This window comes from Battus philenor, unplaced genomic scaffold (assembly GCF_028537555.1).
Source record: "Battus philenor isolate CCGP_79_NKW_IND1 unplaced genomic scaffold, ilBatPhil1.0.hap1 SCAF_8, whole genome shotgun sequence".
NCBI classification, from domain to species: domain Eukaryota; kingdom Metazoa; phylum Arthropoda; class Insecta; order Lepidoptera; family Papilionidae; genus Battus; species Battus philenor.
Window position 1 is genome coordinate 16367669 of NW_027181748.1, and position 15129 is coordinate 16382797.

The following is a 15129-nucleotide window of genomic DNA, read 5'->3' on the forward strand; positions in this document are numbered from 1 at the left end:
CCGAAGGCCCCATTTCCCGTAGAGCTAATGGCCTCTTTAGACAGGAGATTTCGTCCTGTGACAACTTCTGCTAATTTAATAACTTCTTACCAAAGTTCTAAGAGTGCTCCAAGGTAATCCTCAGCCGCCTGCAGTTGTGATTAACTCATGAAAGCCGCGCGCTCACGCCTTCTGGACCGCGGCGATGAGGTTACGTATAGGTATCCTTTGAGTAAACTCACTGATACAATTTGATAAATTATATATATATATGATATATATAATATATATTTCATAATTAGTAATATAATATAACAATATTGTATTGTTGCCTCCCCCCACTCGTTTAGTTTTTATATTTATAGCGTACTGATGTCTTCCATGCCCGCAAACTGCAGATGGCGGCCCGACCTTCAAGTAATTGTATGTCCGGCGACGATCGGCTGGATGTAAAAAGGTTCTCGACTCTTTGTTCCGCCGGTTCTCTCGGGGTCGAAATTTTCCTTTATTATGCAAATGTCTCCGTCGGTGCCTCGGGCGGGTCTGCGAGCAAAATTGTTCATTACACGAACGATTCACGCGATGGCCCGCGTCCCGGGCCGGCGCGCAGCGGTGCTCGCAGCTCATCCCATGCAACGCGTATTTTCACATCTCATATTGTTGTCTACGCACAATCACTAACAGTGAGCATGGACGTCGCGAGGATGCCTGAAGAGCTCGATTCTATAGGAACTATAATTAGGTTGACATCGCCTCCGAAGGCACCTTTCGTTTTAAAACCAAAACGGTTCTTAACGCGCCCAAAACTGAAGAAAACAAACTCAATTTTTTCGCGGTCACTTTTGCAATATTTTTAATAAAGTACAAAACAATACATTCCCAAGCTCTATTATCACTTAAAATATTTAACCGTGTAATAAAATTTTTACCTTTTTGTTTATCAAACTTCTTAATTATTACAAAATAATTAAAAGACTGGTTGGGAATATATTGAAGTACCTCACGGTTTAATATTTGTGGCAGCTTTTGGTGAATTCGTGTCAAGCTAAATCTAAAAAAAAAAGTAATAATAGAATAGTCTGCGGAAATCACAAGCAGGCCTCACGGCGAGCGAGGCGGACACGGCGCCTTGCTGCTCTACTGCTTACTGCTCTGTAGTTTAGTTTTTGAGTGACTACTCGCTTGGCCGTACCAAACAACTCTCTCTCTCTCTCTCTTCCCACTCAACCCAAAGTTCCAAGATAGAAAGAGCGTCAACCTGGCACACCCGATGCAACGTTTTTAAAGAAAGGAAGATTTTTATTGAAGACTTAAATGATTTCAGGCAAGATCTACTCTATCTCTCTATATACGCAGGAGTACTAACAAAGGGAACGCTTCTTTAGCGACGCACTGCAGTACAGCTTGACCCGTAGTGCAGCTTTGATTTTCAGAAAGGCAGTTATTTAATTTTTGTAACTTTCCTGATTTAGTTTTGTTCAATACACAATTGTGCTGATTTCCAAGTAATAAACGGTTTTTAGGTTTCGTTTAGCCCACTGCCGGAGCAGCAACCGACCGCATGGCACCAACTGACTGACCGTGTTTTGCTTCCATAATCTAGTAGTCGCATTGGATGCTGCGCTGACGAATTTCTACCACCTTGCCTACATACTTAGCTTACCATACGTCGCGATGAGTAAAGAGTTAATGCTCCGCGGCATTTTAATAAATTAATTTTCGCCTAAGCTTTGCTTCAAAACAATCTTAAAGTCGCACTCGTGTCCCACACTTTCTACGAACATACCCGCCGCGACAGGATGGCAGCACGCATTTCAGTTTTGGGAGCTCTTTCGTATTCCTGCATTCTTTAACACATCTTGAAGTTGTTACGAAACCATTTAAACTTCTCACAGGCACACGCACCTTCGCGACCGGTGATCACCTCGTAAATGGGCACAATCTGTTTAAACACTTCTGATTATTAAATATTGCACCGGTGTCCTCCATAGCTTGCTCCTCCAAATAGGTGTATTATATTTTTGATAATAATTATATGTTGACATCATAAATGAAAAAAAATTGAGCCAGTGTTCGTGCGTACAAATGAAACAGCTCCATGTAAACAATCTTTTTAATTTTGTCTCTATCAAAAGAAATTCGACTGATTTTCGATCGTCTGTCAATTCGTCGTATAAACTATCATAATAATATGCATTATGTACAGTGATGAGAGCGCTCAGCGCTGCGCCATAGAGCGCGTTGCACAGCGCAGTGCTCGGCGCGGTGCTCGGCGCGGCGCGACACTCAGCGCGGCGGCGGAGGGCGCGGCTTCGCGGCCGCGTACGCGATCTCGGACAGCCGCACGTCGATGGGCGCGCGCTCGTCGTACAGCGTCGGCGCCTGCAGAATGATGCCCGCCGAACCCACCACCACCGCCAGCGTAAAGATCCACAGGAACAGCCGGTCCAGCACCATCGCCACGTACTTCCAGTCCTCCTTCACCTGCGCAGCCGGACCAGCTCGTTAAACACTCGCAGGGACACTGCTACTGCAAAGTATCGCGGAACTTTGGAAGCTCGCTACTAGCAATCCGTTATATGCTTTTCTCAATTTCATTTGCTTATTGGTGTATCAATTTTGTTTACAAAATATATAAAAAAAAACAAATATAGTAATCAATAGCATTGGCGCTGTGATTAATTTCAATTTGTGTGTTGCTGCGCTGCTCACCCGCGTGGACTCCTCCTCCTTGCGCGTCTGATCGGCGATGTAGTTGATGCCGTCGATGGCTTTGTGCAGCTCGGGGCAGCGGTGCCAGCGCCGCAGCGCGTCGCACAGCGCGCCCGCGTCGGCCGGCACGCCGGCGCCGTGCGCGAGCGTGGCTTGCGTAGCGTGCGGTGCGTGCGCCGCGCTCCCGCCCAGTGCCGCGTGCAGCCGGCACGCGCTCGGCGACGCTGTCTCCGCGCACGTCAGCTCCATAGCCTCCCGCGCCACGATGCCTGCACTTTGGACAGAAACCACTTTCAAGACTTATATTGCGCGTATAACGTTAGTGGCACGTGCACGTGGTAGAAGAGAATCGTAGTTTTGAGCATTCTATCCGGTCTACGGGTCTGAACTGCATACCGAACGTGTTTTATGACAGGATAGCTTCGTGACGTTTTCGGAGCTTGCCCCGAATGCATAGATAACCTTGGCCGCACAAAAAGGTTTAAAATGTGCGATTAGTTAGATATAGAGAAGCAAAAGTGTTGATGTAGGGACATTACAAGCGGCTGCGGTGCGGGTCGAGGCGACAGTGCGGCCGTCGCATGACCAGCAGGCGCGGCAGTACGTGCACGAATACGCGCCGCACCCACGGCGCCATAGTGTGCGTCTGCGGCGACCGGAAGTGCACGTTCAGCACCACCACCGTCACGCAGATGCTGCACACACACAACCACGCTGCACTCGCGCGACCGCATCGCACATGCACGCTGCCATGCGATGCAGTCTTTGGACAAGAGGTAAAGTAACATGGCACTGTTATTGCATCGACATTAGTTTAATGTCCCGTCGAACGGGGCGCGCACCTGAATGTGTCCAGAATCATGGTGAAGAGGACGAACTTGCCGAGTAGCGGCACGACTAGCGACGTGGGCGGGATGATCTCCGCCAGCAGCAGAAAGAACACGGTGAGCGACAGCAGGATGGAGATGGACAGCGACACCTTCTCGCCGCTGTCGGACGGCAGGTAGAATACGAGCACGGTCAGGAAGGAGATGCCCATGCACGGGATGATTAGGTTCACGGTGTAGAAGAGTGTCTTGCGGCGCATGGTGATGTTGAATGTGATGTCCAGGTACGGCTCGTCGCAGCACGTGTAGAACTTCTCGTTCCTGCGGACAGCGTGGTCGACTTGTCTCGCTTTCAAAGTTCGCAAGTGCACAAGCGCGCCAGGCGGGCCGTGCACGCCGCGTGCGCGCCGCCGTATGCAACTATTGTCAACTTCATTGACGCAAAACAAAAGACAGTCACCCATTTTGAAACGTTGTAGTGCAGGGTGGGCCCCTGGAATCCATCACACGCTGTGCATTTTAGTCACTTTGAAAATTAACAGGAACAAATAGTCCATTTAATACTATTATAGCAATCAAAATATTATTATACTAGCAGACAGAAAGTAACGCATGATTTGGCAAGACAAAAAGCTGTTGTGAATATATGTCAACACTGGAGGGTGCAAGACTTAGTTGATTCTAATTAAAAAACGCGCGGTGTACCTGACGGCGGGCACCTCGAGTATGTCCCACTCCACGGACGTGTAGAACTCGGACAGGTCTACGCCCAACTCCACCACGTTGGTGCCGCGCGCCTCGTCGATGTGCCGGAGGTCCACCTGCACGCACGCACAGTTCAATCTAGTATTCTCTCTCACTGTGGATGTGCTCGATAACAAGTCTACGACGTGGATTTCTCTACACGCAACTTCGTACTATCTATTTGGCTCTAAGCGAGCGTGTACGCTTCGAAGAAGGAAGTGAAATATAGGAAATAAAATGCATCGAGCCCTGTCCCACCGCGGACACAAATAGCGAGCATGTAATCAAAAGAGAATTATTTTCCTAATCAAGCACTAAGACTCGTTTAGAACGTGGAGGAGAAATTGATGGACAAACAAAAGTTCTGGGAAGCTAAGGGAAAGTGATTCCAGTGTCTCCTGTACTCCCGACGCGTTGACCGGCGGCTGTGCCCGCGACGCCGCAGACCACGTCTGCCAGCGGAAAATTTTCAGCTTCCGCTGCGTCTCACCCCGCACCATATTACTATGTGTTAATGTGATGTGCGAGCGGTTGAAACGTTTCTCTATACACTTTACCTGAAATCCGTCGTAGGTCCACGAGCCAAACTTCATGACGCACGTCTGCTGGTCGAACGGGAAGTACTCGACGTCTATCTCGCAGGAGGACTTGTAGATGGCGGGCGGGCGCCACTCCACGCGCCCCGTATAGTTGAGCGTGGCCTTGGTGGCCAGCGTCACCTCGAAGTTGCCGTCGGCACTGCCACCCGAGACAGAACAAACACAGTTCACGACTTTTGTACCGACCGTTCTGTTACACTTGAAGCGAGGGGCGGGCGAGGCGTGACGCGGCCTTCGACGAAGCACCGGAAGTAAACCACTTAATGTCATGACATTACAAATTTTCTTTTGCATCATTGCTCGGCAGCGGAACCCATCTGTGCTCTTACGACTGATCAGGATTTCGCATCAAGTTTCTACGGGTCGAATAAACCAGTAACTTTTGTAAATACTCGAGCAACCTATCTCATGGAGTTCTCGTGCGCGCGGGATCAACGCTGCATGGCCAGGACAACTTGTTCTCTGTTATAAAGAGTTTACACTATGTCATATAGATGTTAGCTCGATTTATTAAAAAAATCTCACTTGTTATAGAGCACTATGTCGGGTCTCCAGATGTGGTCTGACGGCACGTGCAGCATCTCCACACCCCCGTACTCGCGCGGCTCCCACGATAGCTTGTAGTCGTACCAACTCTGTTAACAAGCACATGCGTATACCGCGGTCTGTCTCTAAAGGCAAAACAAACTCGGGCGTACGTACCTGTTCCACCCATAGGTTTGTTGTCATTATCTGGTTCTTGAGATTCTGTAACCAAACGGGACAGTATGAAAGCGTGCGCGCGTGGGTGTGGGCGGAGGGTGCGCGGGGCGAGGGCTCACCACGTCGATGAGCTGGCTGAGCTTGAGCTTGATGCGCACGGTGAGCGCGTCGCTGACGTTGAGCACGGGCCGCACCAGCTTGTTGTAGTTGCTCAGCAGGTCGTCGTACAGCCGCTTCGCGTCCGGGTTGCCGCCGCACACGCCGCAGCCTGCGCAGCGCACAGCGCACACGTCTCACCGGCGACGCGACAACTTTTCGTCGACAGTCTATCTACGTCGAGCCGTTAAGTTGTGCCCGCTCGTGCTTCTCTCATTTATTCACACTATTTCCACATTGCATCAATTACAGTGATCGCTTGCGACGCATACTAAGCCAAATTTTCCTCTTTATCGACCAACTCTAACTTTTGCATGTTCACTCTGAGGCATCACCAGGGAGTGTATTGTAAAAGCGAACACAATGTCTTACAAAGGAGTTTTCAATTTTAGGAAGCCTAGAGAGGGGTAAAGGTATATATATAATAGGCTAGTGCTCACTACACTTAAGATTTCGTATCTATACTGACTATTTACAGACGTAAGAATCTCTGATATGAAACCTGTAGTTGTATGAACAGCTCTCTTCTGCAGAACGAAAATTGTATCGATATTAGCAATATCAACTAAATACCAACACAAGAATAATCCGAAAGATGAACGCTTGAAGTTATCGCTGGAAGTCTTGTGGTTTTAAAGATTAAAAATGTATCGTCATACATCGTGGACAAACGATAGATAACATGGTTGTCCTGTATAAGGTAGAACAAGTAAATTATATCGAAGAAGAATAAAATGAGTCCAATAATAAAGCATACGGCATGCTGGTTTAAACCTATGATCCGGAAAACGACCTATCATGTCTACGCGGTTCGGATCTCGCCGTTCAAATAAGAATTAAAAAAATTTAAAGCTCTAGCAGCGGACCTATCACACCGTACGCCGCCCGCTACAGTCACTTGGCGATTTTGCACGAGTCACGACTATCCGAGCATCATTAGAACTTGGCGTTCTACTCACGCTGAGCCCGAGTCACACTCACCGGCCAGTAGCAACGTCATCAGCAGCAGGGGGCGCGTGGGTCGTGCGGGGCGTGCAGGGGCCGCGGGCGCCGCGCGAGCGGGCGGGGCGCGGGCGCGGAGCATCCCGCGCGCATGGCGTCAGCGCATCGCACCGCCGCCCGCCGCCGCCTCCCCGCTCCCCGCTGCTGCCCGTGCCGCGCCTGCTAACCGCTCCACTGCCAGAGCCGCCTGCGCCCTGGCCCGCTCCGCTCCGCTCCTAGCTCCTGCAGGCGCCGTCGCAGGCCACTTGTTACAAAAATATTCATAAAGTTGGAACACGAGCCGCGCCGGCCGCCCGCTCCCGGCTGGGATGTCACAGCGGACGGCGACAAGATCTGCATCGGCACTGTCTCTTTTAATGCCTTAAACAAAATCTAGGAACTGGGGAGTTAGGGTGCACATTGGGTAATTTGAGAAACGACCCTTTTCAGGCGGCCGCATCCCTCCGCGAATCTCGTACGATTATTGGCTCCGTCGGTCAATGAAAGTAAAGAGAGCTTATTTTTTAACAATTTATTCACATGACCTGGGTGTGCAGAAAGAAAAGACGGACACACAGATTGCAGTGAGGCAGACGTTTGCGATTTGCTGCATGCGCGCTACCCTCATTGCCACATCGTAGTACCAGGATAGCTCAGTTTCAGGAGTTAATAAGAATTTAGGCTCCTCACTCTAATAATACCAACAACTGCGTACGATCCGGTCACGTGTCTCTTTACGTCGCAAAATCGTGAACGGTTTAAGAGAACGAACTTCAATGCCTTACAAACGCGGTGCTGGGAAACAACCTAGTTGGTAAAATCGACTTTGACCCGCGCTGATAACTTTCCCATTTTCAAGATTAAGCGATGCGAATTCGAAGATATTAACTCTTCTTTTGGCACAAGCCTTTTCCCTCTTTGCGGCAAAAAGAGTACGTTATTCGGTTCTTAAAAGTTGCAGTTTTAACACGGCCTTAAAATTTTCTTTTGGTTTCTGTCCAATGCACACGAAGCTTGTGTCCACAAATAAATATCCAGGTTTGTCTGTAATAACGCACTGTTGATTTGGGTTTCGGTTCGATCTGGGTTTAGGCCGCGCCACGGTGCCGTTACCTCTCCTTAGTGACTGGTTGGATCAGAGCGGAAATGAATGAAATGAAATTCCTCGTCGGCTAAGCTTGTACATCGCGCGAATAAAAGATTTACCAAAGCTGAACACACGGCTACGGTTGCAGAAGTTCAAGCGCTCGCAGTAACTGAATACCCCGTTTTAAGTTTAGTTGTTCGCGTTGTGAGTACCAGTCGGTTAAAAAGCTTGGACTGCTAATTGTGACCAGACTATTCTGCCGTCCTGAGGCGATATAAGTCTTTCTTTCTATCAACGATAATCTTTAGAAAACTAATTTATCCTTCCCACTACTCCGACTTCGTTTGTTCTTCTTTTCCTACATAAGAGTTTTACTTTGGCATAAACTTACTCTTGGAATCTATCATCGCTTCAGCCGTAAAACAATAACTTGTTCCCCGTTGGATTTCCTTAAGTCCGTTTGGAAACTGCCCGCATCTGGGGTCTTCCGGCGACCTTAAAGAGGTCGTCTGCCTACTTTGGGCGTTCTGCACTACGTTTACCGGTTCGTGATTTCTACTTTAGAATGATAACGCGCCGCGGCGGCCAGTTCGGCGTGCTGTGCGCCCTGTCCGCTCGGTCACGTCGGTTTGTTTGGTTCGTCTAGGGTCACCTTATTTAGTAATCCAAATCGTTATGCTTTCAAAAAAAGGTGCGAGACACATTTGAGAGAAAAAATTAACATTATTAACACCACTAAACTCGTATATATATTATAAATGTTCAATTTATGTGCATATTCTATCCTGTATCCTGTACATGGGAATTCAAGTATGTATCTGATAGCAGTCAGAAAATAGGTATAGAGCACATAGTACATATACTTTACTTTGTGTCTATCTGGAGCTGGCTCCCCCGCTTGCTGGCGGTGTCTGCACCGCTCTGGGTTGACTGGTAGGTAATGGTTATAACGCAATAAGTCCGCAACTGCACAATGTATGTAAAAATGCAAATAAATAAATGAAAGTCTGTGGCAAAGGTCGCGCTACGACTCCCGTTCCTTCGACAGCGTTGCAGAGAGTCCGTTTCTGAGAAGAGAGCTACTTTCGTTTTATTTTTTCGGATTTTGGATAAAGGATGAGAACGGCTTCCGGTGAAAACTGATTTTTTGCATGCAAATGGTTTTGGTGCGCAGAGGGCGTTGCCGGTGCCGTGTGACGCTTCACCGGCCGCGGTCGGCGCTGCGACTCCAATTGAGTTCAACTTGAATGAAGCAGCGCCGCCGCGAGCAGCGTCAGCACGTGTTAACTTATCCGATAGTTACACTCGCAATTCTGCCTGGGCTTTTTGGTTACATTTATTGACATAACCGAAGTCCCTAAAGTCCAAAGAGACAGCAATAATTATCTTCCACCGTTCAACGACTGAAAGTAACGCAGACAGCGAGCCAACAAGGGGCTGAGAAGGACTAATTCTTCGAAATACCCATTCTTCTGGTTCTCTTGATCTCTTCTTGACTACGGAAGTCTATTGACCGCATCGGGTAGCGAGACTGGAAGAAAGTGGCGAATTCCCCATTGGGAGAAAACACCTGCAGCATGACTTCGTGTCTTGTTAGCGTCACGGCAGAGAAGTTCGCCGAGTGCGATCGGAGGAGCGGCGACTTTGTTCCGAGGCGGAAACACTGTAGTGGAGACAACGTTTACAGTAAACGAAAAAGGCCAGATTACAGTCTTTGATCACAAGATCATGGTGTCCTTGCCTGCGGTAGAAGGCCAATTAAAGAGGCGTCTTGTTTGCAGGCGTCGTAGATAGAGACCTCCACAGAATATACTCGTAGTCTCATGATAGTCTGCACACACACAACGGACGTGCCAGAGCACAATTAATCATAGCCGCACTTGTAACGAAAAACTATCGTTATATGCAGGACATGGCTTGAATAGCGCATCTGCGGTTGCCGACGGCACGCTCGACATGACCTTAGGCAAATATGAACGAATAAGACGTAATGAGAAACACCCAAAACCGCGAGAAAAGTAATCTTTTACACCGCGTGTCGTGACGTGATGAAAGGCACGAGTGGATTTTACAAACGGCGACATGCAAACAACGCGCACGGAGCTGCAGCGCCGCGACGACGACGAGCTCTCCAACAAGCAGCACCCCTAATGAGGCCACACCGCGGCCGTTCATTAAATAAAGGGAAGTGAGTCTGATTACAGTTTTAATTAAATTGTAATGCAATTTACACTACTTAATGAGACCTTACAATATCAACTGCAAATAACCGGACTAGATATAGATATACAATCGGCAATGGACCGTCGCCGACGGCAGAGCGCGCCGCGCCCGCCGTGGGGAGCGCCGGACGCACGCAAAGTGCTCACATATCGGCGCGTCATGCGGCTGTCGCAGTCCGCGCGAGCTGCCGCTGTTGCCGGCTGCACGCGAGCACGCGCGCGCGTCGCGGTGGCTTCGGTGGTTATCGCTTATATAACGGAGGACTGATTTCTACGAGAGCCCTGAGTACGTTTGAAACGTTTACCTAAATGCTATACGTGGCACCAGTGCTGTGGAAATGAACAACAAACACTAACCGCAGCTTCGCACGCGGGCGACAGTACGCGCGCGCGAGCACCGGGGCGCGCGTCATCGGGCTGTCCGCCCGCGGTGCTTGGCGCCCCCGGCGCGGGTCCTGCTTACGAAATCTTTTTGCATTCTGTTCTAAAATATGCTACTGCATGCATTAATAGCGAATCGTTCACACAAATACGTCACTTCCGCCTACAGTAGGGAAAATAATAATAATTTTGGTACCTATTGTTTAAAAAAAGCGCGGGAAACTCTTAAGTGAATCCAAAGCAACGAGTCTAAATGCCTTCCGAGTTCAATGGCCACGACACCGACACGAGCACTGCACTGAGCGAGCGTCCGCGGCGGCACTAAGGCGGGAGGCGCGTGGGCTCGCGCGGGCAGCGGGGGCGGGGGCAGCAGGGCGGGCGCGGCTGCGGCGCGGTGCCGGCGGGCGCTCGGCCGGGGGCGCGCCGTCGACTGCCGGCGCAGCGCCCCCCGTCCGCGCGCGCCCCCCGCCCTCGCCCCCTAGCGCCGCGCGGCGCCGCGCCGCCCCGCCCGCATCACTGCGCCGCGCGCCCGTCGCTGCCGAGCACGTCCACCGCATTAGCTGTCATCTGTTTGCTCGTAGTTCTAAAAACGTTGTTCCGAATGTGTTGTGACAGTAGTAGTAGTAGTAGTAATATGACAGACAAGTGCATTTGAACGATCTGTCGTTCAGATGCACTTGTCTATTTGAGTCGCGTGGAGATCGTGTACGTGTATGTAATTGTCATTTTTGTTGCGCAAACACCCGCCCGCCTACAAGGGCATAGTGCTGAGCGTCAAATGGCATTACCATATCGTACTACGAGCAAGTAAGGACAGCGACACGCGCGGCGCGCCTCTCTCTCACGCCCCTTTTATCTGGCGAGCGGTAACATTATACAAGAAAAAATAGGGTATTCGTAAAATAACTTGTCGTAAATATCGTTAGTAAATATAACGTGTTGCCGAACTGCAAACACTGCCGCAAATGTATTCGTCTTTAAACTAGAACCGACGACTTTTTAATTTTGACCAGGACGCGTGACCCGAACGTCAAAGTTTATTCTAAGGTCCGCCTCGGGCTTGCGCGCGTTGCTTTGGCCCGTGCACTCGTCGGTCGCCGCCCGCACTGTATTCATGTCTATAACGGTCACTGCTTTTAACAAGGATGTCTACAGGTTCAGCAGACTTTCTTGAGATCTAGCGCACATTTGAGCCTGCCAAAATCTGCCATGTCTTATAATACAATGGATAACAGTCTAGACTGGAGGAGCGCCAATATTCACTTCTGATGAAGAATAGCCCTGTATATGTACGGACGGCGTCATATCTACGGACGTTGGAAATGAATAGAATGCAGTTATTCAGAAGGAGGTAAGGTTCATTGAGTTGGCTGCTTTCGGATCTAAACGACATACATCATCATAGTCGACAGATAAATGGGTGAGCTTGCACAGGCATTGCTTTATTTTTGAAAGAAAGAAAACAGTGTTTGTACCAAACAAAACAAGGTGAAACAAAACCAATTAAAACTATGTTTGCCACACTAAGCTCTTACTCGGCAATTATTTTGAGTTTAGGAGAGGAGAAACCTGGCAAGCAGAAGTAGTACGGACCTTCGCACTCAAAATGTCGCCCGTCTCTGGCACTGGAGCACCGCGCCACTATTATCTCTAGCTAACAAACCTTGGACTACCAGGGCAGCGGGTTTGCGAGCTCCTATTGTTTGTCTGGAAGATCGCCCTGGACGTCGGTGAAGGTATAGTAAATGTATCGAGCGCTGCGCCAAAAAATTTTATAAATATTATAGAGGTATTGGGCCGACTCCTCTTTGGTGAGCTTTTCCGAGCCATCTTTGAATGCAGCCACCGATTTTGGGGCAAGTTGAAATCGTATTCTACGAAGGTTTCTATCAAATTACAAAGAAAATCGTAAAAATCGTACTACGAATATTTTACCGTCGTTAATTCATAAGGATGCTGAACGGTAACATTTCAAGTCATCGTAAATTTATGAAAATGAGATGACAGAGTGATGCAATGTACTTGAAAAGAATTTTAATCTACAGTTTTCAAAACTTCCGGTGTCCACAACGTCTCAATGTATCCCCAGTTCGGCAGCAGGCAGTGCTGTCGTGTTAATCATTTACTAAATTGCAGTATTTCTATTTAGTAAATGATCTGTACTACATGAACAATTGAAATGTTGAAAGAAAATTTGACGAACCTACGTTAGTACGATCCACTATGACATAACGATCGCGGGCCACGCTGCCTTTGCGGGAAAAGTTTCAAGCGATCCCGAACACTGCGCCTGAGGCCGGGCGCGCGCCCACAGTGCCGACACATTTATTCCATTGGGTCGCTGCTTAAACTCGAGGCGCGGTAAAGATGCGACGAGAGGAAGGATTCGAGCAGCACTATGCGCTGCGAGTAGCCGTGCAAACTGGTTTGGCGGGCACGCCTCGGAGGACTGGGAGGGCTGGCGGTCCCGGCGGGTCGCGGCCCTGACCCGGCGTCCCGCACTCCCTCTTTTGACGAATACGTTTGCACTTAAATATTATCGTCTTTATAAAATGTTGCACAAGTAATGTGACAGCAGAGAGGCTGTGAGAGGGAACAGACATGCCGCGTGCCGTCTGTTGGCTGCAGGTGGACCACCGCACCCGCGCAACACATCAACCGCGACTATAACTCGTGAATTAACAGTTCGCGCTCTCGGACGCGGGGGTTCCCGCGCGCACGGCACCGCTGCAGCGCGCTCGCCGACCGACTGCAGCTGCGACCGACCGGCAGCTCAGCTATCATTAGTCTTATATCGTTCGCGGTGGGCGCCGGGCGCCGGGCGCAGTGCTCCGTCCGGCGGAGGCCAAATCTTTCTAAGCACGAGGTCCGTGGAAGGAGAGCAGAGGGATTCTCGCATCTACTAAAATTCTAGAGAATATTCAATACGAGCAATAATCACAATGTCCTACTTGAAGTGCAGCTCTTTACTAAACAGAGCGGTGTCACGCATGGATCACATCCATTCCAGTTTTTCGGAAACGTATCGGCTCGGCTTCAGAATTCTGAAATTCTTCAGCATCCGGCGGCAGACCTGTAGCTGGATTGCATAGTAATAGCATAACATATGAGGCGCGCGGTAACCGCTGCTTGCAGGTTAACACTGCATCTCAATCCACTCACAGTTGACCACGAATGATGCTAAATTCACGCGCGAGCCGAGATGCCGCCGGGCGCACGCCATTATTTTATCCGTATCTCAAAAATGTTCCTAATAGTTATTCATGATCCGTTCTCGCAGTTGCCTCCAGACACGTAGAATCTTCTTAACATATTTCACGCGCCGCGCTGCCTCCCCGTGCGCCCGCCCCCTCCCTCACGGCGCACCGGCCACCCCTTGTGACACCCGTTGCGATGTCTTATATCTCGCAAAAGGTCTCGAACAAAATTGTACTGACTTCGGCCACAGCCGGCAAACGGGCGAGCGAACGTTATGTCGCAGCCATCGTACGGGCGCGACGCAAAGTTTGTACTGCGCCGTATCAGCGGAGCGATAAACACTGTAACTTGTAAAGCTGCGTCTCCGCTTGTCTAATGGGTTGAAAATTGAGTAACATGTACTAACGTATTATGCTATATATATATAGTTGTAATATTAACAGCGTGAAGTGACGTGTGCCGTGAACAGCGGACCACGCGCAGCGCTGTGACGTCACCAGTCGCCTATAAAAGTACGAGCGCGTACAATTACTATGATCAGTCATATTCATACAAAATACACAATTTTTACTTTTTACTACACAATTAAAAAAGGCTAAAGTGAAACAAACCATTTAACAAATAGAAAATTAACAATGCGTCGCGCTCCGTGCAGCAACCTTATAAAATTAAATGTTGAAAGAGAGCCCTCCGCGCGGTCACGGGGCGCTGCGTCGAGTGCTTTCGTGAAGCGCGAAGCCGGAAGCGCTCTTCGCTCGGAGCCCCGCGGCGCCCCGTGTCCCGCCACCGACCCGTAATCGCGTTGGCGAACAATTTCACAACACAATTTTGCAGCGTCACAGCTCCACCTTGTTAATCGACACGACCCCATATATGTTCAGATGTGTCAAACAACTCTAGCACGCGAGAGCATCTCACGGATTACCCGTTCTCTTAATAAACAAATAAAAGCAGTAACGTGCTGTTAGCTGTTACCTATAAACCTTCGTATCAAAAGGTGCGCCGGGACTCTTCAGTGCGTGAAAAGAAAGGTCCATGAGCGTGTGGACACCCTTTTTTTGGATTTACGTTTCTTTAGGTCAGAATCTGCATTGAATTCAACGATGAGTTATTCACTGTCGAGCCTATAGTGATCTAGATTCTGTTTGTGCGGTTGAAGTGGCACATACCGCCCACAATTGGGGAACATAAGCATAAAATTCAACTAATTGTTAATTTACCATCCAATGTTTTTTCTAAATTGCCAATGAATATCTTTGCTCCTTTCATCTCGTTTAGCTCACTTCGCCTGTATCCTTTCGGTACGTTACCAGTGTATGTGATACTAATAATAAAAGATTCAAATCTTAGCGACACTTACGATACGCTGAAAAACCAACAGAAAACAACTTAAGAACAAAAACAATGAAAGGCCAGCGATGGCGTGTAGGCAGGTAGGCTGGTGGTAGGCAGGCAGGCAGGTGGTAGGCAGGTAGGCAGCTCTATGTATTTTACAGTAACTTATACTACTTTGAGCTCACTTGTGTCTATTTCGTTTAGCT

General features: G+C 49.0%; 1 protein-coding gene across 4 annotated transcripts; it reads right to left on the reverse strand.

Moving 5' to 3' along the window:
- Nucleotides 1–2107: 2107 nt before the first annotated feature.
- LOC137931893 (acetylcholine receptor subunit alpha-like) lies at nt 2108–6729 on the reverse strand. 4 transcript variants are annotated; one of them, XM_068775415.1, is made up of 10 exons: nt 6701–6729; nt 5683–5831; nt 5564–5608; nt 5387–5496; nt 4820–5000; nt 4224–4339; nt 3534–3839; nt 3231–3386; nt 2692–2965; nt 2188–2463 (listed from the first exon to the last, which is right to left on the reverse strand). In XM_068775415.1, exons 1-10 carry the CDS (start codon nt 6717–6719, stop codon nt 2266–2268), a joined length of 1554 nt encoding a protein of 517 aa, XP_068631516.1. In that variant the 5' UTR covers nt 6720–6729; the 3' UTR covers nt 2188–2265. The 4 variants fall into 4 exon arrangements, with proteins under 4 accessions (XP_068631517.1, XP_068631516.1, XP_068631519.1 ...); XM_068775416.1 differs by lacking the exon at nt 4224–4339 and having other exon boundaries at nt 2108–2463; XM_068775418.1 differs by lacking the exon at nt 3534–3839.
- Between the last annotated feature and the right edge of the window lie 8400 nt (nt 6730–15129).

What these genes read in the sequence shown, in the direction of transcription:
- LOC137931893 (XM_068775415.1), bottom strand. An exon ending in CTCGAGGTGCCCGCCGTCAG is followed by an intron (nt 3,840 to 4,223) that starts GTACACCGCGCG and finishes CGCTGTCCGCAG; the next exon opens with GAACGAGAAGTTCTACACGT. An exon ending in AGGAGGAGGAGTCCACGCGG is followed by an intron (nt 2,464 to 2,691) that starts GTGAGCAGCGCA and finishes CCGGCTGCGCAG; the next exon opens with GTGAAGGAGGACTGGAAGTA.